The 26,137-nt window shown below is 48.8% G+C and overlaps 1 protein-coding gene across 7 annotated transcripts in view; it reads left to right on the top strand.

Moving 5' to 3' along the window:
- AREL1 (apoptosis resistant E3 ubiquitin protein ligase 1) overlaps nucleotides 1–25,921 on the top strand; it is a 40,199-nt gene extending 14,278 nt beyond the window's left edge. For 5 of the 7 annotated variants that reach the window (XM_042790677.1, XM_042790675.1, XM_042790676.1 and 2 more), the window contains 9 exons: nucleotides 1,393–1,468; nucleotides 1,846–1,955; nucleotides 2,483–2,662; nucleotides 2,817–2,942; nucleotides 3,134–3,263; nucleotides 3,351–3,409; nucleotides 3,600–3,689; nucleotides 4,682–4,857; nucleotides 5,045–8,194. In XM_042790677.1, the coding sequence (XP_042646611.1) occupies nucleotides 1,393–1,468; nucleotides 1,846–1,955; nucleotides 2,483–2,662; nucleotides 2,817–2,942; nucleotides 3,134–3,263; nucleotides 3,351–3,409; nucleotides 3,600–3,689; nucleotides 4,682–4,857; nucleotides 5,045–5,147 (1,050 nt within the window). In that variant the 3' untranslated portion in view covers nucleotides 5,148–8,194. Of the gene's footprint in view, nucleotides 1–1,392; nucleotides 1,469–1,845; nucleotides 1,956–2,482; nucleotides 2,663–2,816; nucleotides 2,943–3,133; nucleotides 3,264–3,350; nucleotides 3,410–3,599; nucleotides 3,690–4,681; nucleotides 4,858–5,044; nucleotides 8,195–24,787 lie in introns of those variants that run through there. The other 2 variants (XR_004409364.2, XR_004409363.2) reach the window with 2 other exon arrangements.
- Nucleotides 25,922–26,137: the final 216 nt, after the last annotated feature.

The following is a 26,137-nucleotide window of genomic DNA, read 5'->3' as shown; positions in this document are numbered from 1 at the left end:
TGTTGCTATTCTGTTCCCACTCTACATTGGAACCTGAGGCCCAGAGAGAGACTGTCTACCTGGACCAGATATGGGAGCGGAACCTAGAGCTCCTGAGTCTTTCTGTACTTTTTTTTTCTGGTACAGAGCCATTCAGTAAGGTAAGCTGTCAAGTCAGGTGTTACTGAGCTGCATGCATGAAACTCTTCCATTGACAGGCTTCTTGTACTGGTTCAGTGTGATGATAAAATATTCCATAGAGTCCTTGAGCTAAGTCTTCGCCAATGCTAACCTTATCTCTTGTGCTTCCAAAATTGGACTTAAAGAAAGAGACATTCATATAATGCAGTTCTTAACTGACATTCTGAATACTGTGTATGCAGGGCAGGCAGTTATCCTGACTTACTATTTCCACATGTCTCACAACAGTAATGTTATAAAGATGGAAAAAAACATTTCTGGGGAAAGCAGGAATGACTGGGATTTTCCTTGATTTACACTCAGTCAATCTGTATTTCGGAATATTTTCTGCACACATGATCTTGCAGTATTTACAAGATTATGTTTCAGTTAATAGCTTGCTACACAGTGACTTCACTTCTAAACAGTATTTCCGTAACTCTTTTTTTCCCTGCTATCTTGGAAATCCCTGCACTGTCATGAGCACTGGGGTTACAGCCTAGTAAGACAAAATAAATTAAGTGCCATAATAATAATAATAAATGTAAGCTTTAGTGTCCAAGGTTGACAGGCACAATGAATGTGATCAGTGTGTTTAGCCCAGAGGTGTGACTAGCATGGTGCTCTAACCTATTTGAAGATAAGCTAAGCCAAAGTTATCTGCATGACTGAGGATTGCTGTGTAGCTTTTAAAATTTTCTATAATTGGAATCCAGAATCAGGACACAGGAAGTTCTAGACACTTGAAATATTTTGTTACTTTCTTGCATCGTGACTTGCTTTAAGTATGAAGTCAGTGAACCCTTCAAACTATTTTCTATTGCTCTCTGAAATGTTCCTGTTTTTAAATCGTAACTCGTGGGCTGAGAGTGCTTTACAGAAATTGCTCCTTCCCACAGGCATTTTAATACTTTAAACAATACTGTACTGCAGCCTTGAGAGGGATACATCTGTGCTGTGCTAAGACCTCACACTGATTTTAAGATGAGCTGTATTTATATGGATGATGTGTCTCATAATAGAAAATGAGGAATTGGCTTCTGTGGCTTTGGACAAATAAGAATTAGACCTCAGGAGTTCCTAATTCTCAATTTTATACTTTAGAGTACTAGACTGTTTCTTGTTTTTTGTGTTGCTTAAATTGCCCATCCACATGTGTGCAGGATTGCATATTGGTTACAGGCTGCCAAGCAGTAACGACTGCTGCTTTTGTTTGTTTGTTTGTTTTTGCAGTCCTTTAAAGCAACACGAAATTTTTCTGTTTCTGACTGGAGCAAAAACTTTGAAGTGATTTTTCAGGATGAAGAAGGTGAGTTATCCTGTGAATATATTTGAGGAGGAACTGAAAGGAATAATAGTGGAGTAGTTTTAGTCTGAAATTCTGGTTTCTTGTAATATGTTTATCCTTTGTGGCTTTCCAGCCCTCTTACTTTCTCACAGATGTTAGTGAATTATCTTGCTGGTGCTATTCCCTTCCCTACTTTACACAGGGACCTGAGGCCCAAATAGAAAAATATTAGGACTAGGTTTAGGAGCGGAACCTAGAGTTCTGGAGTCCCTGTCTACTGCTTTTTTGCTACGGAGCTGTTCACTGCGATGAGCTCTCACATCAGGAAATACTGAGCAGCATTCATGAAACTCTTGAATTGATGACCCATGGATGACCAAGCTTGTTTTATCTTGTAGCACTGGACTGGGGAGGTCCACGCAGAGAGTGGTTTGAGCTCATCTGTAAGGCGTTATTTGATACCACCAATCAACTCTTCACCCGCTTTAGTGATAACAACCAGGCCTTGGTGAGTGAGTCTGCGGTTCCTATGCTGGATGCACAGAAATGTGTGCATTGACATGCTGCTGGTTAAATAATGCTGCTGCTATTAAGTGGTGTGCAACCTTACCCGTTCTTTAGCCTGCCTGCACAGTTTCTTCCAGTGCCTTTCTCAAAGCTTTGCTTAATGATCTTAACCCACTGAAGGGTCAGAGAACTGGCTGGATGAACAGCAGAGGATGGCCGGTTCAGCAGGGAAGGCTGGATTTCTGGGCAAGAGGAGATGGCATCAGGGTGTCTAGAGGTTTTTATTAGGTCTGAATATTTCAGAATCCATTTCTGCTCTCATACAGCTTCTGGCCTGTGCATGTGAAACATTTTGTATTCTTCCTAGGCAGCCTCAGGCATTTTATTTCTGTTGCTTGGCTTTGATGATATCACACTAAAGCTCCTGTGGCAGCCTGAGAGATGCAGTGACTTGAACTGGGCTCATACTTACTATTTGTGCTAGTCTTGTCTGATACTTGGATATTTCATTTTGCTTCCTCTTTGCAGGTGCATCCAAATCCAGGGCGTCCCACATATTTACGACTCAAAGTGTATGAATTTGCAGGCCGCCTAGTAGGAAAGTGTCTTTATGAATCATCTCTGGGAGGTGCTTACAAACAACTGGTTCGAGCTCGCTTCACTCGATCCTTTCTGGCTCAGATCATAGGGCTTCGTATGCATTACAAGGTAAAGCTTCCCAGCCTTGTCTGAAGCCTGTATTGGTCTGGGAAGAGATTGAATATTGGTGTAGTAGAAGCAGATCCAGAGTCCTGGTTAACAGTGTATGTTTTTTTTTTTTATTCTTCCCTCCATGTTCCTGCTGACTTTTTCTTTCACACAGTATTTTGAAACGGATGACCCAGAATTCTATAAATCCAAAGTTTGTTTCATACTGAACAATGATGTGAGTGAGATGGATCTGGTCTTTGCTGAAGAGAAGTATAGCAAGACAGGACAGCTGGAGAAGGTGAGGGAGGCATTTCCTGAAGGTGGGACAGTTTAAGCCCTTCTGCCTGTAGCAGGGTTAAGAACTCTGCTACGTGCCCCAGGAAATTGAGCTCTGGGCAGTAGCTCCTTGCTTGGGTTTATTCTGGTTGGGAGTCCAGGTTTGGGGAATGCTGCTGGTCACACTCATGTCAAGTGTTCTTCCATTTTCAGATGGTGGAACTGGTGACAGGAGGGTCTCAAGTACCAGTGACCAATGAAAACAAAATCTTGTATCTAAATCTGCTTGCGCAGTACAGGCTGGCCAGTCAGGTTAGAGAGGAGGTGGATCACTTCCTGAAAGGTAATATGCTGTCTGCTCCCTGCTCCTTTTCTGCCTTTCCGTCCCAGGGGATAGCACTTGCTGCTCTTCTCTCCTCTTCTCTTCCAGGTCTCAATGAGTTAGTTCCTGAGAACCTCCTGGCTATTTTTGATGAGAACGAGCTTGAGGTAATTGCTGCCTCCTTAAGTATCTCTACACTTACTTCCCCTCCTCTCTGACAAATGAAGTGCTTTCTGGATCTGGAATAAAGCCAAAATACTTATTCTCTAAGTATTTTAAATGTTTATAATTTGCACAGTAGCTGTTGCTTTACTTCGTGGGCTTCTGACTTTCTGACTGCAGTCTCTTGCCTTTCAGTTGCTGATGTGCGGTACTGGAGATATCAGTGTCTGTGACTTCAAGGCACATGCTGTAGTGGTAGGAGGATCTTGGCACTTCCGTGAGAAGGTAAGTGAAAGGGTTCCTCCCTCCTGCTTGCTGAAACCAGTTATCCCAACTACAGCAGAAGACAACTTAAACTGGAAATAGATTCCTTGGTTGGAAATTAGGCTTCCAAAAGGACAAACTGGAAGATTTGGGGGTCAGGAGTAGGACTGCATATATTATATATAATAATGCTTCTGTTTGGAGAGATCATTCAGCCTGCCTGACTACAGATGATGCTTAATCAGTTACCAGCAAGCAAAAATCAGCAGCAGTGGTCTTTTTAAGAAAATCTAACAAAGCGCTAATTAAGAACAGTTCAGCAGTGAATCAGGATAAATTGGTGGGAATTGTTGCTGCTGAAGATGTTCATGGTGACATACTTATCTCTAAGGGATGCTTGAAGATCATGATTGCAGCCCACGTGGAGTGTTTGGAATTCAGTGCTGTGGTAAAGGCTACTGATGTAGTAGCCTAAATTTGTACATTGTAATTGTTCTCATCCCTCCTTGCCTTTCCCAGTGGGAGGGGTATAGGAATGGTAGCGGCTTAATTTAGAAAAATAATGGAAACTGCCAAAACACCCAAGATGAGAAGAGATCAGGCGTACAAGCTTCTAGCTGTAAACACTGGGATGGTTCTACCTTCTTGCAAAAGTACCAGAGGGTATGAAAAAGCAAAAGATTAGCATAGTGCAAGAAGCAAATGAGCTTCTGCATTGTAAACGCACTTCATTGCCTATGCAGGTATTTCTAAAAATAAAATCTCTGTGGGGAGAGCAGAAGCCTTTCTGCTTTAAGGGAGGGGACTGGTGGGAGCTAGTAGCGTGGGAGATCTCTTACCTGATAAGAAACTATGTAATACTTGCCTCTATGTGTCTTCCCTGGTAAAACAAAAAAATGCTATTAGTAGAGCACTTGTTTGCAAGGGCAACAGACTGATGTTCTTGCAACTTGCTTATATGCTTTTTTGATTTGCTTGGCTGACCTGACTTTACCTGTCATGTTTCCTAACAGGTCATGAGGTGGTTTTGGACTGTGGTCTCCAGTTTCACACAGGAGGAGCTGGCCAGGCTCTTGCAGTTCACAACTGGCTCCTCCCAGCTGCCCCCAGGAGGGTTTGCTGCACTCTGTCCATCTTTCCAGATCATTGCGGCTCCAACTCACAGTACTTTGCCGACAGCCCACACTTGGCAAGTATCCTGGGGTGGTAGGACTTTCTGCTTTGTGCTTTTGGGAATGACACCATCTATTTGTGGTGGGCAATCAGTGCATAACATGTAATGTGCGTGATGCTCGTGTCAACCCATCTAAAAGCAGCTGATGGGGGTGGTCCCCTCTCAGATCTAGTCTGAATGGAATTTTTCTTTTGTTTTACAGTTTTAACCAGCTGTGCCTCCCTACTTATGACTCCTATGAAGAAGTGCACAGGATGCTGCAGCTAGCTATCAGTGAGGGTTGTGAGGGCTTTGGCATGCTGTGATTTCCCCTTTCCAGGAGACCACCTAGCCTCCTGGCTCTTCGTGGCAAGACCCAGGTTCAATCCTCTGCGTCTCCCTCCCGTCACAGGGGCAATGGAGGCAGAGCAAAGACTCCATGTAAGGGAATTTGTCATCCAGAAGATGTCACGTGGCCTTTCTGTATCCCAAATATGTCACCAAGAGCTCATCTTTTCCCCTTACCCTCATTCTCCCTTTGGTTCAATGTGAAACAGCAAAAGGACTGTGGTGCATTCATCAAGGAGATACTGCACTTGATTTCCGTGCACCCTGTACACCCATCCTTCTTTGAGAAGATGAAGTTCATAAGCAGAAGTTACAGTGAGGTGCAGGAGGTCTGAGCTGCCTTTATTGTAGCTCTCTGTGAGGAAGAGGAAAGACCAGCATGGAGCTCTACTGGAAACCTGGCTCATGGGAAGCCTTAGTCACTTTCCATGTCTTGGCTCAACTCCCCCAGTGATGCTCCCCGATAGCTCATCTAACACTGACTCATGAAGAGAATAAGGTTGTCCATCCTTTGAGCACCTAACCCAGAAGGGTTTCTGGTTCTTCTTCATCTTGCTCTGGATGCTGCTGTCACCTGTGCCACAGAGAAAAATGGGCAGTATCCACTGGAGGGAATATCCCAAAGGGGAGAACAATCTCATTGGAGCACAAGTGCTGGCCCTGACAGTGATCCTGTACTACCTCCGCCAGGGTCCAGCAGCAGAAGCGTCCTTCTCCAGCAGTGGCTGGTAATGAGCCTCTGCAAATGAACTGGAAGAGGAGTTTCTCCTCCATTGAATGTTTCTGACAGTTGATGTTGCACAGGAAGCTGTCCCATGCCCTTGCCTTCTTTTCCCTTCCTCAGGAGAGAGAGTATGGGCATGAGTGTGATCCCTCAATGGCTGAGCACCAATGCCTATCCCACATTCACCTTCAGGGTATGTATGCTATGTAGTAACAGTGACAGGTCAGTAAGCAGCTACAGTGTGCTTGCATTTGTTCGTTGGGGTGATTGTACTGGGCAGAACATGGTACCTCTACCCCAGCATCCCACAGGGTCTTGGCTTCTACCTCTATCACGCAGCAGCCTGAAGCTTCTCTACTGCATTTCAGGCAGAGTTTCTAGAGGGGTGCTGGTGCCTGGAGAGCAGCTGGCTTTCTGTCCTGATCCTCCTCCCTTCTTTCTTCACCTCTCCTTTCCTTCTGTTCCATTCAGTGCTGCTGGCTTTCCAGCACAAAATGTTAACTAGAACTTCACTCAAGTGATCACTTAACAGCCTTTACTCACCATTGTCTGGCTTGTGGGGAGAGGAATGAGCAGACCAGCATGAGAAGTAAACTTATGACTGGTGCGGGTTGTTGCTGGCAGTCCATTCAGTCCTTCACAGGGAAATAAAGGGAAGGGGAATCCGGGATTCTTGATGAGTTCTTCAGTGAAGCAAAATTCAAGATCTTTTAAGTTCTCAGCAGTCCCTTAAATAGTTTGGGTCAGGAGTCAAAGTGTGAGAAACCTGCGTTCCTACTACTTGCAATGTAAGCTTTCACCGGATTATGGAATTGCTGGATTTCTTCCAGAATGGAGTCTCAGACTGGCATCCCTGAGCTAATTTTAGAACGCTGTATTAGATAAAAAGTCTCATCATCCTCTTCAGTCCCCTTCTGCTGCCCTGCTGCCCGCAAGCTGATCCGGGCAAACTTTGCACGGTATGGATATTTTAAGATAACTGTGTGTGTTTTTCCAGTATAGTTTAGTTGAATTGACTGGGAATTTTGGGGAAACATTCTACATCTAGAAAATGTCTTTAAAGCAGCATCTTAGCCATTCTTGGGCTGAGTGTGTTACTTCTGTACAGAAAAAAATAAGCCATTTTGGTGCCAAAAAGCAGCCAGCTGAGCATTGAGACTACTCAGGGGGATTTCTTTGCCTTGTGAATTCATTCCCTCACTGGCATTGAGGTGCTGGGAGGCTGCCAGCTTGAGAGTTGCCACTGTTGCACTCTGACAGATCACTTTAGTAGTGGCTGTTCTCCCTTTTTTAGTGCAGGCTCCATTTTGCTAGGTCCTGACCTCCTTTGGATGGAGAGTATGGTACCATTTTATTTTCACTGCAGATGGCTTCCGTGGTCAGTAGGGTTACAGCTCCTGTGTTCTCCATGCCACCACTTGACTGCATTCTCCAGGGACCGAGAGGAGGTGGTGGTGCTTGGCTTAACTCCTATTTGTTGGGAGGCCTAGCTTGGTGCTGTTCCCATGTTGCAGCCTTGTCTTGCAGGCTCATCTAGTGAGGATGTTTTCAGTCATGTAACTATGGGCCAACTCTGCCAGTGACATCTTCCTCAGGAATCTTCTCCCTTCTTCTCTTGAGCTAGACTTTTTTTATTCTGAGGATGGAATAGCTGGACATTGAGCAGTGTTCCTCTGCTGGGAAGAGCTCCTAACTGCTTCTTGTGGCATTGCAGCCAGCACCCAATGCTTCCTAGCAGCTGTGCAGATGCCAAGGACTTTCTTAACACAAGTGCAGTCAGAACTGTGATGGGTGCTCTTAGTCAACTAAACCCATCCATACTGTTTCTCCAAGCCCCTAGCTTGTCCCATGTTCCTGAGATCCGTCACAGTGTTTCTAAATTTATCTCTAGCTTTATACCATTTCCTGGTACAGTCACTTTTTATGCTGCCCTTAACACTGGCAATGGGGATGTGCTTTGGTCACCTATGCTGTATGTTACTTATGGCAGAGGCTTGTTACTTTTCTTTTCATCCTTTATTTATTTCCACTTAGAGGCCCTTCTGTAGAAATCTTTAGGATCCTGGTATCATCTCAGACAGGTTCTGTGTTTCCTGAAGCTGCTTTGAGGTGCAGAGGGCCTTGCTTCAGCCTGCACCTGCAGGCCATGTTGCATGTTTTTAGAAACCAGGAGCTGTGGATGATGTTCTTAGTTCCCTCTGGTGAATTTCTGGCAGAGTTCAGCCAAAATTTGGAAGCCGATGGTTGTAGTAGCTGATTTTGTAAATAGTTTGTATAATAAATAAAATATTTTAAAAATGCTGCCTTCTCAGCTTAGCGTTCTTTCGAGGCTGTACAGAGAGAATCAAACTGGTTAGTGCTGTCCATGGGTGAGGGGCCTCTCCAGGTCTTTGCGTGTCTTGCTGAGTTGTGGTGCAGGGGGAGAGAACAGTTCACCTGCAGCTTTTCAGGATGCCTGACTGAACCCAGGACCTGTGAGCTTCTGGGAAGGGTCAGGACTCTGGGCTGGGGCTCACAGGCTGCGCTGAGGCCCCTGCAATGGTCTGGGAAATGGGCTGAAGCAGCTGGTAATGCCAGAAAGTATTCTGAAGACTCTTTTATGTAAATTAATAATGTGGTTGGTGCAATTACTTTTTCATCTCACTGTATATTACCTGACTCCTTGAGCTTCAGGTATTTGTACCGCTTGTGCCTCACTCAAGAGGGAGAAGAAGGGGTGTTTGAGTCTTTTTTAAGTTATACAAAATACTTTCAGATTGCAGGGTGGAAACAATGTACCTTCAAGTGTCTGCTAAGAAACAAGGGAGTAATTGGTATGTTGATAGTTTGTTGCCTTTAGGGGCAATATCCAATTTCTGTGATTTTGAGCTGTTCCCAGCTCTGATAAAAAGCATTCAATTTATCAGTGGTTTTCGTAGATTTTTTTTTTTTTTTTGTAGCTTAAGGATTAAAATCATAACTTTAAAAATTCAGAAGATTCTGCAACATGATTCTGTGTCCATTATCACTGCTTCCTTTAAAACGATGAAAACACTGTTTCCTGGGCTGTACAAAGATTTAGCCCGTCTTCAGCCAGCACAGCGTTGGCTGGCTGCGTGTTCTACCATGTGACTGGGCAGATGTTCTCACGTATTATGGAAAGCAGCATCTAGCCTTGATTCTGGCTTTCTAGCCTTGAGCACTAGCTAAGATAGTGAGCAGTGCATGTGGGTCTCGGGGATTGCCTCTGTAGCATTGTGCTGGGTCATGGTATTATTTAGAAGCTCCTTGTGGGAACAAAGCTGTCTCATGGTGGTCTCAGAGAAGACAGAGGTTAGATGAAGGAGTGGTGAGCATTATGAAGATGCAGAAACTAAAGTTCCGGTGTCCGCTGTAAATCACAGAGGTTGTGAGTCTAGAGCTGCTGGAGTTGGGGTCAGGGCCCTAAAAGGTGGGTGACTTTGCAAACCTGAGCAAAATGATACACGATAAACCATGTGGACATGATTTTACATGCCATGACCTGTATTATGGGAAGGGGATCAAGCTGAGGCTGGAGTTTTCAGAAATTCTATCTGGGTGTGAAGAGGAGTGCTCAGCATGCTAGATCACTTTAGCATGAAGTAGGTTCTAAAGTTTCTGCCTCTCTTTGCAGGATGCATGATGTGGTCTGGCTGCCCATATTGTCCATCCTAATCACCAGTTTCTTGTGATGTCTTGGAGAGGGAGTGGTGACAGTGATCTGTTGCTGACTCCACAGCCTCCGTTTATCCTGGCACCAGGCATAGACTTGGGGCTGGTAGAGAAATCATGCCCATGCACTTCATGCTGGAATCCTACATGCCCCAGCTTGTGTCTCCAGCAATACCAAGGAGTTGCCTGACATCTTAAGATCCTAGATTCTATACACGGCCGCTTGACCTGAGATGTGTCAAGATGTGCTGCTTGGGAAACTGGATTTTTGTGCATTCAGTTCCTCTGCTCAGCTTTCTGTTTGCCTCGATTGTAGAACTACAGAGAAGGAATTTCTTCAGATACTCGAATGAGAAAATGGGGAAATGATACTTGATTTGGATAAGACCTCTTCTTGCTTTTATAGTGTTATGGCTGAGTTGGTCAGCTGAACCAGGCTGCAGCTCCTGGTTCCTATAGTGAATTACTATGTTTTGTATGGTTTTGGCTGTTCTGCTACCATCTTGTGTCTGACTGACCTGGCACGTGACAGCAGAAAGCGTTTGAACATGTGATTATGGGAACTATAAAAGAAAAACACTTACGGGAAACAGCAAAATCCACCAGAACCTCAGCCTGTCTTGGCATCAGCTGTACAGTGCAGAATCTGAGATTTTAGAATCTTCCTCTTAAACTCTTTCCTTTTTGTTTTTTATCATTGAATGCGTGAGAAACCCTAATCTCTGCTCTCCAGAGCATGAAACTTGATTGTAGGAGGGAGGTGTTACTGCATGAATGTGTTCATTTTTAGACATAATTTGCTATAACTTTTTTTGCAGTAAAACAAAACAGCTGTAGCTGAAGTTCACCCAAAATTCCTGATCAGTCTTTTCCAGCTACCCTTCTGCAGGGATGGCGTGCTACAAAGCATGTTGAGGCGTGGGCAATTGCACACGGGGTTGGAAGTGGGGAGTGAGGCCAAGAGCCAAGGCTCTCAGCCTTGGTATAAATCTGCAATGAATACAGACGAAGGAAGCGGAGCTCTTGCACTGTATGAGGGATGGAGAAACTGCAGTTGGCCTAAGGCTGCTTCAGAGTTTTCTCTGAGGCACGTGAAGGCCAGAGTGAGTTTGGGTGGTTTTTGGGGGAGTGACTGCAGTGGCCAAACCCAAATTCTTCTCTCCCTCTTGAGGCAATTCTCTGATAAGCTGCGAGAAGTGTGTTGGCTCATACCCACCCCTTAATTTAGGGATTTATGGTAACATAATTATGAAGGCCTGTAAACTCATGCAATTTTCTGAGTAATAGAAATCTCGTCTCTTACCAGAAGGAACAGCTGCTTGGGGCTCTTGTGCTTCAGTAGCTGATGCATGAGGTTACCTCGAGATGAGATAGCGCTGCTTATGGCAGTGGGTGAAGAAATGCAAGGAAATACGATTGTCTGCAGTCCTCTTGGAGGATGATGAAACCAGCTCTGGGGGTTTCACATTTGTCTGGAGAAGTGGTTTGCTGTGTAGAGGCTAGCTCAGATTTGCAGAGGCCTTTATTGCTGGTATGGAACAGACTCAGACTCCTACTTAGGGGAAACTGGCAGCCTCTTCTCCTTGTCTATGACTAGAGCAGTCAGCAGTGATTCACAGCCTTCTCTCTCCTCGGCCCTTTTATATTGGGAACAACTGGTAGCAATTGTAGTCATTGCTGAAACTAAAAAGTACACTACAAAAATGTTGCCTTGGTGTCTTCTAATAAGATATTGAACTGTTGTCTTTGTGCTGCGTGTCCTCATCCCTTGCGAGCATCTCACTGACTATCTCTTATGCTGACCAGTGTTGTCTTTTTTCCTTCTGCTCGCTCTCTTTCTGTTCATATTCTGTTCTTTCTATCCATCTCTTTTCCCATCCCAAAGAGCAGGCAGTCTCTCTGAGTCCAGATATTGTATAGTTTCTTGCACAATGGGGCCCTGCTTCAAGATGGGGGTCCTAGTGCTACACAGTATTGCTATTAAAAATCGAGAGCCTAGTTGTAGATAGCCCTGAGGCTGTCAAGTTGGAGGGATTGGGCAGATGCTGGCAGTTCTGGTAATGAATCTTTTCCTTTTTAGAAGACTGTCATGACGTCTGCCACGCTCCCTGACTCAGCTCTGTGCTCTGAAGTCGTGCTGCCTGGCAGCCCCCGGGGCAGAGCCATGCTGCCCTGGGCTCGGGGGTGCTCGAGGTGCCTGGGTGCAGGGACAAGTAGCAGTGTGGCAGCCCTGTTCTGCTGACAGAAGGTGACTGAGGCTGGTTGGCCACAAGAGGGGGACCGGTAGTCAACTTGAGCTGATCAGGTTTAAGAGTGGCCAACTTCAGCTCTCTTGAAACCCTGCAGTTTGGGTTACTGTTGTCAGGGGGGTGGGTTTTTGTTCAGCAGACCTCTTAGTCTAGCAGACAATTTGGCTGGCAGATTCTCTTGCTGTACTTCTAATCTCCAAACTGGAGCATATGAGAAGTGAGCATCTAGGAAGCATCCCCTGGTTCTGCACAAGTTCCTATTGTATGGCTTCCTCCTGCGCTTTTGTTTTACAACAGGCAACACATTTAAAATGCATGAAAGGAAATTGGATTTACATATGTATGATTAACCTGCAGCACTCTCTCCCAGGAGACTCAGGACAAATAGCTTAGTAAAAATAATGTGCTTAATATGAACAAACAACAGCAGTAACACTAACCAGATTAGATGAGTTCCCTCAGGGTTTGAGACACAGATTAGTCATCGGTTTGCAAGGGGAGAGTTTTTAGCACATGGACCGGGAGAGCAGAATTGAGCTGATATTCTCTTTTTAGGTCTTGTTACAACAAAATAGACTTTTATTATTAACTGCAGACACCACTAGCCTTTCCAGAGAGCCTGGGGGAGTGAAAGCTGACATGAGTTTGGATGAATTGCAGTAGGTGACTGGAGCAGTGCAACAGCTCCAGGGACATGAAGGAAAAAGGACCGTGTTACCATCCTCAGGAGGCAACTGTCCTGAAGTGGTCGTGGTCCCTGCATGGGCAGTGCCTGCCTTGGACACTCTGCATCAGGTTGTTTTTGAGCAGAGGTGTCTTGCCCAGCTAACCTCACACTTTGCTGTTAGCGCTGTCAGTAGCCTGTTGGAAGTGGCTTTGGAAGGCACTTTGGGAATGTCTTTTTAGGATTTGGCTCTGCTGTGCCTCAGCCCCTGTGGTTTTTCCTCCTGAGCAGGGCTGAGCTGCGATTTAAGTACAAAGTGGCAGGATGTCAGAGGAGCTGCATTCCAAACACATTTGTGAGGTGTAATGCGCTTGGTGCTGCTGAGCCAGCTCAGGCCTGAGGATCTGAACTTGATGGATCTGTTCCCCAGGGGTGTAAGGAACCAGAGGGAAAGGCACCAGGTCAAACAGCAACAGCAGAATGGAGGAAGGTGATAAAAATTCATGAGACTGGTGGTGTTGAACCCAAGAGGCATCTTTAGATTCTATTGCAGAAATGCTCACAGATCAGAAGGCATCTCTCTGGCTGCATTTCTCAGCAGGATCCCTGCTCCTCAAGTGCTCAGTTCAGTGCTGAAGGTTTGGGATTGTGTGAAGAGGTGTGGAGACAGATAGAGGACTGGAGTCTGACACAAGGTGGTGGTTTTGAAGTAGAAGGTTATAAAAGGCTGAAGGATGGTGAGGAAACACACAGCTCCTCCTGATCCCTTTGTCTTGTTGAACAAGGTCAAAGCAACAGCCAGGAGAGATTGAAAGGCATCAAGCATGTGGCTAATCAAAGCTGTCTGCACCACAGATGGACTGAGGAAAGCTCTTGCTTTCCTCCCTGTCCTCCTAAGGGCAGATAAGAGCGTGACATGGATGTGGATAATGAAAACATCCATGGTTAAATACGATTTAAAGCAAACAAACCTTCCTGCTTCAGGGCCAAAGCCTGCCTCTGATGGACAGGAGTTACAAAGGAGCTTGCTTGCCGTTTCTCTTGAAGCTAGCCACTGTCTTGTGCAGGATGCTGACCTGGAGGAGTGTTTGGCAGCTGCTGGCCCTAGGCCGGAAGAGGAAGACAGAATCTGCTTTAATCCTGTCATAGATGTCATGCTAATTAGGATTGAGCCAATTTAATACTTGAATAAGGAACGGGCAGATCCTTCACAGAACTGGGTGTTAACAGCTTTCCAGAAACCTTCTCCCATCTAGGGGAGGGCTGCCCTCAGCATCCTGCTGTGTCTGTAAGAGGGGCTGTGCCAAGAAGGGGCTCTCCCTCATGCCCTGTTCCCATGTTCCCAGTGGGTGCATCAGCGTAGAGCCCCGCCAAATATGGTGAGAAGTCTTTGACGTGTTTCCAGAACAACTAGGTGCCTGCTATTAGCCAAATTTTGGTAGTGTTGTTCTGTTCCCTGGTTAGCTAATTTCCTTTATGCTCGGCTCTGAGCTTTTCGAATGATGTGAGGTGATGACAAAGCCTGAGCCTGGAAGGGAGCTGTGTTGTGGTGCTGCATCAGGGAGCCCCACACCTGTGTTCTTACATGTCCTAGAGCTGGCAGACTCATGGCAGGGAGAGCGTGCACTGCTCTGTGAGGCCAGCATCTGCCCTGTGCCCTTCTTGAGCCATGAACCCTGCTTGTAGATACAAGAGCACCTTTTTTCCTCTATGGCCTCAGCCCAGCACAGGTTCAAGGAGGAGGGGGAGGGTCGTCTCCTGAAGCCCATTCTTGGTGAACCCCATGAAGAGGTGGACGCAACTGTGGTTTCTTCTCTGCCTCCCTGCATCCCTCTCCCTGCATCTCATCCCCTGCCCTGTCCTCTTCCACTATTGCTCCTTCTCTGCTCTGTTTGCCAATGTGTCAGTGAAGACAAAGTGCCCTGATGTACTCTGGCTTGGCCTTTTCCCTTCTCCAGAAACCTGCATAGGGAGAGCTCCCTCCCCGGTTTTCTCTGTCTGACTTTTGCCTTTCTAATCAGTCATGGTAATTTACCCTGGCACTGTTTGGCAGCGGCCATACCTTGGCATCATGAGCAGCCAGGGTCAGCTGTCAGCCTCGGAGCCATGAGCCTAATGCAACAGAACAGATGTAGGTATTTTTTCCAAGTTTTCCCTGGGCAGCAGGATTAAAGTCTCTGTTCTCAGCTGGGGTCCCCGGTGTAGTCACTTCCCTCTGTGTTACACAACACCCTATTAAGAAGAACAGCACAAACATGTTCATTGGGATCCCTTCCCCCAACCCTTGAAGGCCAAGGAACAAAGGCAAGGGAGGTTTCCAAAGGCTGAGGAGCTGCCTGTTTGGTCCAAGAGTCCTGGGATAATCCTGCCCAGATATCCTGTGAAAGGGCCCTGCCGTTCTCTGCTGTTCTCCATCCTTGTGGTGCCAGGGGTAAGAGGGAACGGGGGGGGGGTGGTGGGTAAAAGAGCAGTGGGGTCATGTTCTTCTTACATCCATCCAGCTCTGTGTAAATCTGAGTGAGTCCCAATGGGGGGAGAAACTAGTATGGCAGCACCACTGCCGGGCTTGGGGTCTGTGCCTGCCTCCTGGGCTGGAAGCTTCTGAGCGTGCGTGTGTGCATGAGCAAACATGCAAACATAAGGGAGTGATGAGAAACCCCGAGGGGTTTCTCAGTGCTAGCAAGGGAGACAGGGTTAGGGTGCCATCCATGATCCTGGTAAGCTTTCTTCCTTGAATTCAAAGGTGTCGTGCACTGGGAAGACTGGTGTCTTCTGATGGCTGCAAAGTACTGAGGGAGCTTTCTGGAAACAGGGAGGCAGCGTGCTCTCTGTTAGATGATCCTGAGGTGGCTGACTGCGGAGAGGGACTGTGGGCACCCTTGGCAAGCAGGAGAGGGCTTCCCCAGCAGACCAAAGGGAGCAGTCCGGTCCATGTGAGCACACATGAGGATCTGCTGCTTCTGTGCACCAATTACATGCCTTAGTGACAAAAGACCATAAATGAACAAGGGAGTTAATTAGGTCTGCAGCAGGCCAGGTTTGGAGGCCTGCAGGGCTGGGAAATCTGGAGCAGGTTCAAAGGCGCAGGGGGGAGATAAAGGCCCTGGAGCTTTGTGTAGCAAACAAAGGTGCTGCTGGTTCTCCCCCTTGGGGAGCGCTGTGAAAAAATGTCTCTGACCAGAAGGACAGTCCCCAGGAGGGGGAGAGACCAGCTCCTGGCAGCATCTGTTTGTTCAGGCCTCGGATGAAGGACTTAAACAGCTTGTTAATTCACTCCTTTGTCCAGCTGCAGGCCCTTCGTCATTGCAAGCGAGCCTCCAGAGTGGCGTGTGCAGTTGTGAGCCAGCTCCCTCGGCCCTGGTACTCTCTGTGCGCTGGATGATCCAGCGAGCTGTCGGTGAGGCTGAAGGGCATGTTGCAGCTGTCTGGCCCATCTCTAATAAAATTCTCACAGCGGGTCCTTTCCATCTGCTTTGGCCCAAGAGTGACCCTTGTGAACCTCCTTTCCCTTGCAGTCGCCTCAGCAGATGGTGGGAAGGCAGATGGGAAGAGGAAAATCTGTGAAGCTGTAGCAATAGAAAGGTCTAACCCCGCAGTACCTCTTAGCTCAACACCCACAGGTACTGGGTTCTTGCAGTGCCACCTAACCCCTGAGTCTTGGCCTCCATGTCCCTTCTCCCACCCTTCAGAGCAGCTCCTGCTCCCTTCTCTGGACGTCAGCAGAGGCTCTGGATGGCATCCAGTTGGAAGAGAGCCTGCCCCAGCTCTGCAAGCAGAGTAGGAAGGGGCACCCATGATACTGGGGGGAACTCGTGGTACAGCGAGGAACGCATGTTCTCTAGATGGCATGTTGGGGTCTTGGGGCCTATGAGTTTGGTGAGGGGGCAGGGTTCAGGTCTGCAAACCACTTTAGGCAGCTCCATCCCCCCTTGCACCCTGGGTGTATAAAGTCTGCTTTTGGAAGGGGGCAGAGGGTCCTTTCCTTACCTGTAATTTTATCAGACTGCAGGAGTTCAAGGAGGTGGAACAGCGTGCTTGGTCCACGCTGGAAGAAGTTTCAGCTCGGCAAGGGTGTTTGGGACAGCTGAGTTGTGTATCACCTGCCAGGCTGCACCAGCTGCTCTGGAGTCAGGACTCAAACCACGACCAGACTTGGTCCCCGTTCCAGACTTTTCCTTCACCTCATTTGTTAGCGGCTTCGGATGCAAATTCTGTGGCCGGTATGTGGAGGCCTGGCTGGCTTGCAGGGCTCCTGTCCAGCTGCCCTCGTTCGATCCTCCTCCCCGGCAGGCCTGCCTGGATGCAAGCACTGCCTCGGATTGAAGGGAGTGTGTGGGGTATCCAGGTTATGGTGCTGTCACCCTTCCTCTCCAGGTGACAGAAGTGGTTGACTTGGACAGAGGGCAGGCCCCTCCCATAACACAAGCAAGACAGATGCATCCAAATACAACACAGAGGTACAAGGTTTGCCTTGCAGAGGCAGCTCACCCTGCCTTGCATTAGGTACAAAGCAGACAGCTCATGAGAGACGACCCTTCCTCCTGTAAAATAACTTTGTGCAGGCAGTGTGGACAAGGAGCAAGAAACAGCCTGAAAATAAATAGCAGGATGGTAAAGAGAAGCTTGGAAAGGTCGCCAGGCCCGCAAATGCAAAGATGTCTAGGGGCCACGTAGAGGGGCTCCACTGTAATGTTTGGTACCATGCCCAGCCTGAAGCTCTAGCACCATTTAGTAGTCTGGACCAGCCTTGGCCTTGGTCTTGTTTGGCTAGTTGGAAGCAGTTGTCATCATGTCCCAAGTACAGTATCATTGTCACTCTTTAATTCCTCCAATGAGGTGTTGCAAACAGATATACATGTGTTGTAGCTGTACTTTGGATCTGGATTTGCCTCTGGGGACAGGCAGTGATAAGTATTAAGAACTGTTTAGATCCCAAACTGTTGTGTTTCTGAACTGGTTTCTAGCAAGAGCAGACACGATTCTGGTGAAGAGGCTGTTTTCCCTGCCAGAAGCATCCTGCTGGACTGGGGAGGGGCCCTGAGCTGGTGATGCCCTCCAAACAGCTGGGGTCAATGACCAGGCTAAGGTTATTGGTAGCATTACCTGATGACTGCTAATTGGGTTTGACCTTGTTCAGTGCCTGCCCCTGAATTGCCCCTGGCAGCTGCAGATGCAGGTCTGGGTCTGTGGAGGCAGGTCCCCCGTGCAAAGAGGCTGTTGTGATTAATGATGAGCAATGAATGAGAGGGAAAGGGGTAGGAGGAGAAAGCTGCTAAGGCTTTAACTCCAGTGGGTGCAGAGGTTCAGTCTGGTTTGGATCTGCTGCCGGGAGGGGAAGGGTCCTTGGCCAGCCAGGGTGTTAACAAGCCAGAGGTGTGTGTGGGTGACCGGGACAGCCACGGCTGCATTGCATAAATCAGACTTTAAATGCCAGAAAAAGCCTTCAGGGAGGTGAAATGTCTAAGTGTCATCAGCTCTGCAGAGATAATAAGAACCAGAAAAGCACTGGGAGGTAAAATGGCACAGATCTGTGAAAACAGACTTGTGGGCCCAGGATCCTCGTGGATCTCTGCTGACTGCAGGGCCAGTGTGTGTGTGTGGGGGGGGGGGGGGTTGAGTGTGTGCTTGGGGGGAGTCTGGTGTTTGTGGAGTGTCTCTATGGTTAATCCTCCTCAGTTTCGGAGGCAATCGACTCTGAAAGAAGAAAAATGCCAGATGATGTCCTCCACACCCAACCCATGCTTCTTCAGTTGCCTTGAACAGAAAGCGAAAAATGGAGGGAAACTGCAAGGGTGTATTTGCTATTGCTGTGTTTGCATGGTCAGTGTGAGTGAGAGGGACACCCCCCTTTCACTCCAGGCTTAGTCTCTTGAATGTGGCCATGTAACCTGAGTGTTGAGGGGACTGGAGCCAGGAGGTATAGCCAAGAGTGTTGTGTGGGTCCATGAGTGTCACGTCCCCAAGCGAAGCAGCCCCAGCTCCTCCAGTGGTGACCAAACTCATCGCAGCAAAGGTGGCTGATGGCCATCTGTGTTAGAGATCAGGTCAGAGTGAATGACACTGGAACAGGCTGCCCAGGGAGGCTGTGGAGCCTCCATCCTTGGAGGGATTCAAAAACTAGATGTGGTCCTGAGCATCCTGTCCTGAGCAGGGTGGTGGACAGGACCATCTCCAGAGGTCCTATCCCACCTCAACCAGCCTGTGACTGTGTGGGAGAGAACCAAGGGATGCTCTCCACTTCCAGGACCAACTGCTTGCTTGGCCATAGCCAGCAGGCTCATGGCTGGCTGAGGTGAGAACAGTAGGAGCCTGTTTCCTTCTGACTTCCACTGCAAAACCACAGGGATGGGGTCCTTCACCGCTCCCTTGCCCACGGTACTCCTTGAAGGGCTGTGGCTGAGCCCTGCAGAGTAGGAGCGCTCCTGGGCACAACAGGGAGCTGTTGGAAGCCATCTGAGCTGCTGCCTCTGGGCACTGCATGGGTGAGGTTAGGTTGCTTCCAGTCCTCCCTAAAGGAGGCAGGGCTAAAGCAACGTGGAAGTTAGGCACCAACAGCCACTTGGCCATCTTTGGCATTGGGCCTGAACTGGTGGGGGCAGGGGCAGGGTTACTTCACAAAATAGGGATGAAGTATTGGGTGGGGGGTTTGTTTTTCTAGCTGCCTCCTTGCTGGTGCCCCAAAGGCTTGTGGTGAAGGGCAGATGTTCAATCCCTCCCCTTGTACCTGTGTCCCTGGCATGCTTCTTCCTCTGCCCGCAAAGGCTGTGTTCCCAGCCTCTGGAGAGGCTCTGTGCCGGCTGTGAGATCTCAGCCTGGATTAAGTGGCAAAGGAAAATCCTTGGCTTTGGGAAGAGCACACTTGACCTTTGCCTCTGCGGCGTTACGCTCTCCCTTGGGAGGAAGTGTTGGCTTAGCCGCTGAACAAAGCGCTGGCTGTCATGAGCAGGACCTGCTTGCTTCGGGGAGGGAAGGCCTGGGGTGGGGGTCAGATTTATGCCCCAGGCGGTAGGAAGAGACCGCAGACCCAGTGACCTGGAAGCTTAGAGGTGACCAGCTCAATTTACTGAGAAATGCAAAGCTACATTGCCTGCTCTGTGGGTAAAAATACACTGTCTGGGATGATCTGAGCAGATGGGTCCACTGGCACATCACAATACATGAGAGGAATTTGCTTGGTAAGATCTAAATGATGTTCTGAATCTCTTTTCCTTATTTTCCAACATCTTCTCCTCTGTCATGTCTTGCAGTGCCTCTCACCCTGAATTGCTGCTAACGTCTTTGCAGGTTCTCCAGGTCCCATGGAAAAAGTATCCAGTAGCAAACTTGGCCCTTGCATGGATTTCAGACAGTGTTATATGTGCTCAGTTGTAGGTGCAGTAAACATGCTTGTTTTCCCTAAGAAGTGGCATGTGTACAGCTCTCACATTAATTCAGTGGTTTTCTCCTACAGTATGCCCTTTGTTCTATGTAATGTGGCTCATGCTTGTGCCAGAGGGCCCAACAAGGGATATGGGCAAACACAGAGTGGGTGTGTGGGGTGGTCTCTTTTCCACTTTTTCCCTGAGGTCTGAAGCTAGATGGTTCATCTGAGATCACAGAAGAAGCTTGTGTCAGAGCCAGGACTGATCTCAGGTCCCAGCATCAGCACTGTGGGTCAATGCCATGGCCCCGTTGTCATGGGCTCTGTTTAGAAGTTGTCAGGTCTCTCTACACTGATGCTCTTCCATGCGTTCACCTTAGTCAGGTTGCTCTTATTTCCAGGATTTTTGGGGAGCTCTGCAGCCCCAGCACCAGGCTTTTGAAACAGATACATAAGGATGAAGAATTCAGCCAAGTGCAAGTGCCTTTGCCTCTCCACTGCTGCAGGTACAGTGTTTGAAGGTTCAGTGTTACCCCTGACCTTCACACCCCCATCTCTCCCCAGCCTCCTCCACTGAAGTACCCTGAGCTTGGGACTACTTTGAATTAGAGCCTCTAAGGAGGTAGTTCAATATTGCTGAGAGAATGTTGGTTAGAGAGGGGAGAGATTCACTCAGGTGGAGCTGATGAAAGAATCCAGGTCTGCTCAAGCCTCCAAAGGGCTGTAAAATAGGTATAAATACATTTAAAGACTGCTGCATTGCAGAGAAGTGAAGAGATTGATCCAGCTTGAAAGAAGTGTCTCCTTTTGTGCCACCTTTGCCAGTTCCTGTAGATATTTGTGCAGTGCTCAGTCACTGGGTTAGCAGAGTGGTCTCTCCTTTAGGGGTGATGAGAGCATAGCATGGCTGTCAGTACTGTGGGACCGGAACATTGCCTTCACCTGCAGGTAGATTGGCAAAATGCAAAGTGATGAGGGGAGATGCCACCAGGCTATGGTGGGGTGAAAATGAGGGGAGGAGCAGTTTTGGAGAGCATATCTGTATCTAGCATTGCTTTGCTTTACTGTCAGGAGAACAACTGTTAATCATCTGCTATGAACTTAGACCTAGGCCATCTGAAGATCTCATGGGAAGCAACCACCTCCATGTCACCAAAGCCCTCCTACACAGTGGGGGCAGAGGTACCTCCTGCTCCATCAGCTTTACAGGTCTTCTGTGTCTCTTGCCTCTGTGTCACTCACACCCCGAAGTATCAGCTGTGTTTCTGTTGGCGAGGGATGTCTGGGAAGAGACCAAAATCAGAGTATGTTACTGAACACTTGTGTGGGAGGTCTGTTGTTAGCACGAGTGTGAGAGCTGCACATCTGAGAAACTAATACGATGAGAGGGGCTGTGCACGTGAAACAACTCAGGGCAGCAGGCCACGTTCCTCCTTTAGATCTGCTTGGTGCTGACAAACCCATTAGTGGCAGCTTGATGCTGCTGCTGATCAGGGCTTTGCTGAGAGCGAAAACCCTGGAGGCTGTTGGCAGCTGCGCTTTGCACAGGACCAAGCTGATGGAGTCGGTTATCCCCACCCAGCGCATATGGTGCAGATTCCCAACCAATTTTCTGAGCAGGCGGTGTTTCTGGGAGATGTTTGCCTGAAGTCTAGGCTCGGTGCAGCTGCGTCAGTGGGTTCTGGGGTGAGAAGGGCACTGGATTTCACTTCCCTGTTTCCCTCCTAGAGCCTTGCTGACATGGTTTCCTGGACCACTAGTGCCAGGAAGAGGCAGTTTCGTTTGTAGGGTGTGTGCGGGGCTTGGCCCAGCCTGCATGGGGCGTGAGAAGGGCACCGAATCACCCTTCCAGCCCAGCTGCTTCCTCCACTAAGGCATCGAGACAGAGTCTCTGCCATACTCAGACTGTTTGGAAACATGTTGATAAGCTTCCAAATGTCTATTTTACAATCCAGATGTGCTAGCCTTGGCTGTAAACCCTCATCTGAAGAACAGGTGTGCTATAATGTTTCTAGCAGTGGCCCCAAAGTCAGCTGGAGGCCTGAGCTGAGCAGGGGCCAAGGGGCTGGTGCCATATAGGATATGGATACCGGGGCAGGGACAGGTGAGGCAGAGAGCTGTAGGTCAGTCGTAGTTCATGACAACCCAGAGTCAGACTGCAAGGGAAGAAAAGGGCAAGCCACAATATCCCTCAGCCCCCAGCCTCTCCTTAGTAGCACTGGCACCATCTCAGAAGAGGCTGTCCTGGTTGTATGGGCAACACAAATGCATCCGTATGGTGCATCAGCCTTGGTCAGATCTGCCCTGGTGAGGAAGCACAGGGCTAGAGCTGGCCACCAGCCTCTGTGGTATTTTCTGTGGTTTGCCTCAGCCTCTCCAGCAGCTCTGTGGCCTGGGAGACACTGCAGGTCACAGCAGCTCCCTACCAGCGTTGCTGAGGGAACTGAAATGGGGCAGCTGCTTCCTTGGGCCAAAATTCACATGTGCCTTTGGCCTGAAAAGCAGACGTTCCTTCCCTGGGCTGGGAAGGTGTCCTGCTTCTGGGCCTGGATCTGGCTCCCGAAAGCTGTGCTGGGGAGAAGCACGGTCCCAGTGGGAGGACCGGTAGCAGCAGTGGGCTGACAGAGAGGGAGGCACCAGCCCTCTGGTGTAGGGAGGGCAGCCAGCTCTGGGTGCAGGCTGGAAGGAAGCCTGTGAATAGTGGGGATGAGGCAGGGCACAAGGTGCTGGTACCACACTGCCTTAGCTACGCCTGTGCCTGCAGGCTCAGAGGTGAGAGCCACACTGATGGTCTGTACCGCTGCCTCCTGAACTTGTTCTCACATAGGATTTTAGCTCCACTGGTACCGCTGGGTGATTTGCTTTTAAAGGTTTTCTCAGTGATGTTCATACCCTCCAGAGCCCCCGCAGAGCCAGCCGGCTTGCAGGGGAGCAGAGACTGACTGAGAGCAACAAGGTATGCAGCACATGACATAGGGGCAGCTGTCTTTACTGAAAGTGGGCAGCAAGGCAGGGGTAACTCGAGCCAGGAGCAGTGCTGAGGAAAGCCAAGGGCTGTATCAGTCCCATCCCCTCATGGAACAAGAGACCAAAGTGACACTGAGAGCAGCCCCCACAGACAGTAGTTTCTGCTGCACTTGGGGTGGCCCTGGACATTCTCTGTGCCCAGCCAGGAGTCTTCAGCATCCCCTTGTCCCTTCTGGTGGGCATAAGGCAAACTGTTGTTGTTTCTTCATTTTCATCTGCTCCCCGATTGCACTCCTAGCTTGTGCAAGTACCAGTGCTGCTCTATACCCCGTCTGCCTGCCTTCCTCCTGCTCATCTGCAGCAGGAGCTGCCCCTGGAGCAGCCTAGCCTCGGAGCAGGCAGTTCTGGCCTGCTGCTGTGGGAATGTTCCCCAGGGACAGCAGGAGCTCCGCACCTCCTTCAGCCTTGCCACCCTACGGGATGTTCTTCCCTTGGCTCAGGGATGCACAGGGCTGGGCTCTGGGAGGGAGGGAGGTTCTCTCCCACCTCCAGGTTGCCAGCTGCCTTCTCGGCCACCACCCCTGCTGTTGGGGCTTGCCAGCCTGGGGGAGTGCAGGTGGCCACCTGGGCTGTTGGCACTGCTGTGTGCTTGAGCTGTGCGAGGCTGCCTTGCCTGCTCAGCTGGGCTGAGAGAGGGGAAGGGGAGAAGAAGGAAAGGCAGAGGCACGGCCTGGAAGTGCGTGCCAGAGCTCAGCACCGAGGCAGAGGTAATCATCAGCAGAGAGGGCAGGGTTACATTGTCCCTGCTTCTGCCCTGAGTTCCAAAGCCCATTCTGGGAGAGGCAGGAAAATCAGAAGTGCCATCTCTGTGATCCTGTTACGGATTTTTGTTCCGTGCTTGCCCTGGCCCCTGTCCAGGTGGGAAGTAGATGCTTCCCCATCTCAAGCTCCTTGCTCTTCTCAGAAGATGATGTGGTGCGGCATGGAAAGGGGCTTTGCTGATCTTCTCTGCAGTTGCCCTGCATTTATTTCCTTGTTAAACTCTCATTCCCTGTTATTCTTATTTTCTGTAAGGGTCTGGGCTCTTTCCTAACTCTGTATGCCACACCTATGTGTAGAGCGGGTGACAGCAGAGTCCGCATGGTAACTGGTGAGGGAGACTTCTGGAGCTGTGATGTCACCGGAGAGCTGGATTCCCAGCCTATGAAGTCATAGGTGGGAAACTGGGTACTCAGCCTAATCCCAATAATTACCCAATGGGACTGTAAAGTGTCAATGAACTAGTCTATTGCTTGATGACTGACTACTTTAGCTCTAATACATGCCACCTAATAATTGCCACTTTTTGCAGTTCCCTAAGATTCACTTATTAATAAGCTATTAAACATCCACTTGAAATCACTGCATTGTAATGAGCTGAGATCACTGCTCATGCAGCCATTTCAGTGCCCAAATTGGTAGGAAAGCACCTAAAATCCTGTGACAGGGAGCAGGCCTGCAATTTCAGGATGGCAGGGTAACGAAACAAAAATACAGATATAACGTCAGCCTCACCAATCATTCCCATTTCAGGATCTATGTGGCCATCATCACTTTTACTCTGATAAGCAAAGCTGATGGACTGAAGGAATTCCAGTCCAAGTTCCCCATCCCCTTGGCAGCCAAGGTGAGGGTCTTAAGGAAGGAACACCAACTTGAAGGAAATGAGTTGTTGCTTTTTAGGAAGATTGCTTTGGAATCAGAATTGGGAATGAAACTACTTTAATCCCAAACAGTAGAATTCAAAGTTTGATTCAGGTTTGATTTTGTTGATCTTTTTGTTGTTTAACATAATGCAAAGGAAATGCAGTGCTTTTGAGAGAAGTTCACTGTGGGAGGGATTTCTCAGGAAAAGCTTCTTCAGCACAGTCTGGGGATTGCCTGGTTTCTTCCATCCTTCCTGTTGTGTCATCTTGCTTGGATCTCTCTTTTCTCTTCTCCAGGTTGTGGGCTCCTTGGGAAGCACTGCCTGTGAAATGGTACCAGACACCAGGAAGAGAGACTTTCCATTGAGAAGAGCACTCCGCGTTCCCGCGTATCCTCAGGCTGCAGCTCCTGCTTCCCTGTTCCCTTCTAGTCTGTGACAAGCTGACGCTCGATGGCTGCCTCAGGAGAAGCCTCCTGGCATTAAGACCACGGTGAAAAGGGCAAGAGAAGGTTATGGAAATTCACACTATTGGGGCCCTTTCCACACTCCTCTCAACAGCTCCCTGACCACGTGGGGAGCATTCCCTCTTCATGGGTCACAGCCTTTAAAAATGGCAAGAGGTTCTGCTTCCTTCTTTCCTTTCCTCCCTTAGTGAGGGCAGATGACTAATGAGCACTCTGGTTGAAGCCCCCTGTCAGGTTGATGTCCTGAGCAGGCTTGCTCCTGCAGGGAACATGTGATGGAATGGGTTTCCTGGTCAGGGCAGCCTCCATGCTCCTTGGGGATGCTCAGGCTTTCCTGGTTTCCAGGCCTCTCTCCCTTCCACGTGTGGTTCCAGCCACAGGTATCGAAGAAGCAGAGAGGCCAGACCAGCCTCCTGGGAAGAGGGGAGATTGCAGTCAGATCATTGCAAACAGGACTTCATTAATTATAAATGGACAGGTTCCCCTGAGCTGCTGTAGCTCTGCATGATGAGTCACATTCTATCGGAGTTTTGTTTTGTTTTGTTTTGTTTTTTTTTTCTCCAGAAGAGTTGCAGAAGGGGCTTGGAATAGTGTGATGGATAAATAAGGAACCAGCTGTGCTCTGCAGCCAGCCCCACCGGAGCCTTTCTGCAGCAGTAGCCCACCGCAACCTCTCTGCCTCACTCTGCACTCCCATCCATTGGGTTCTGCCATCTGGTCCTGCTCTCCAGGTTTCTTCTTCCTAGCGGCATGTTTCGTCTCCTGTTGTAACCTCTTTTTCAGCATGTGGTCTTGGCCCTTCATGTTGCATGGACATATGTTTAGACAACAGCACGACCAAGGAGTCCAGTTGTGGGACACCCACTTGGCTGGTCTGTTCCTCCCTCGTCCATCTCAAAGATGGTTCTGGTTAAATGAAAGCAGAAGGAACAATAAACCCAGCAAACCTTGGCTTTCCACTGGGAGCTGCTGGACCGTTTCTCTTCTGTTTTTTTTGACAACAAACTGTCACTTACACAGTTCTCGGCTGCCTGCTGTCAGCCTCCTCCCAGGGAGAGGCTGGGACGTACCCCAAGGCTCTGAAGGATGCACCAAAAGTGGGTGGAGGTGGCTGGAGGGCCAGGCTGGGTGTCTGGCTGGAGTGGCTCATCTGTCTGGTGGGAATGGCTCCTTCCCTGGGT

Source organism: Tyto alba, unplaced genomic scaffold (assembly GCF_018691265.1).
Source record: "Tyto alba isolate M040663 unplaced genomic scaffold, T.alba_DEE_v4.0 Super-Scaffold_18, whole genome shotgun sequence".
NCBI classification, from domain to species: domain Eukaryota; kingdom Metazoa; phylum Chordata; class Aves; order Strigiformes; family Tytonidae; genus Tyto; species Tyto alba.
The sequence above is the reverse complement of the archived record's forward strand: the minus strand, read 5'-3'. Positions and strand labels throughout refer to the sequence as shown.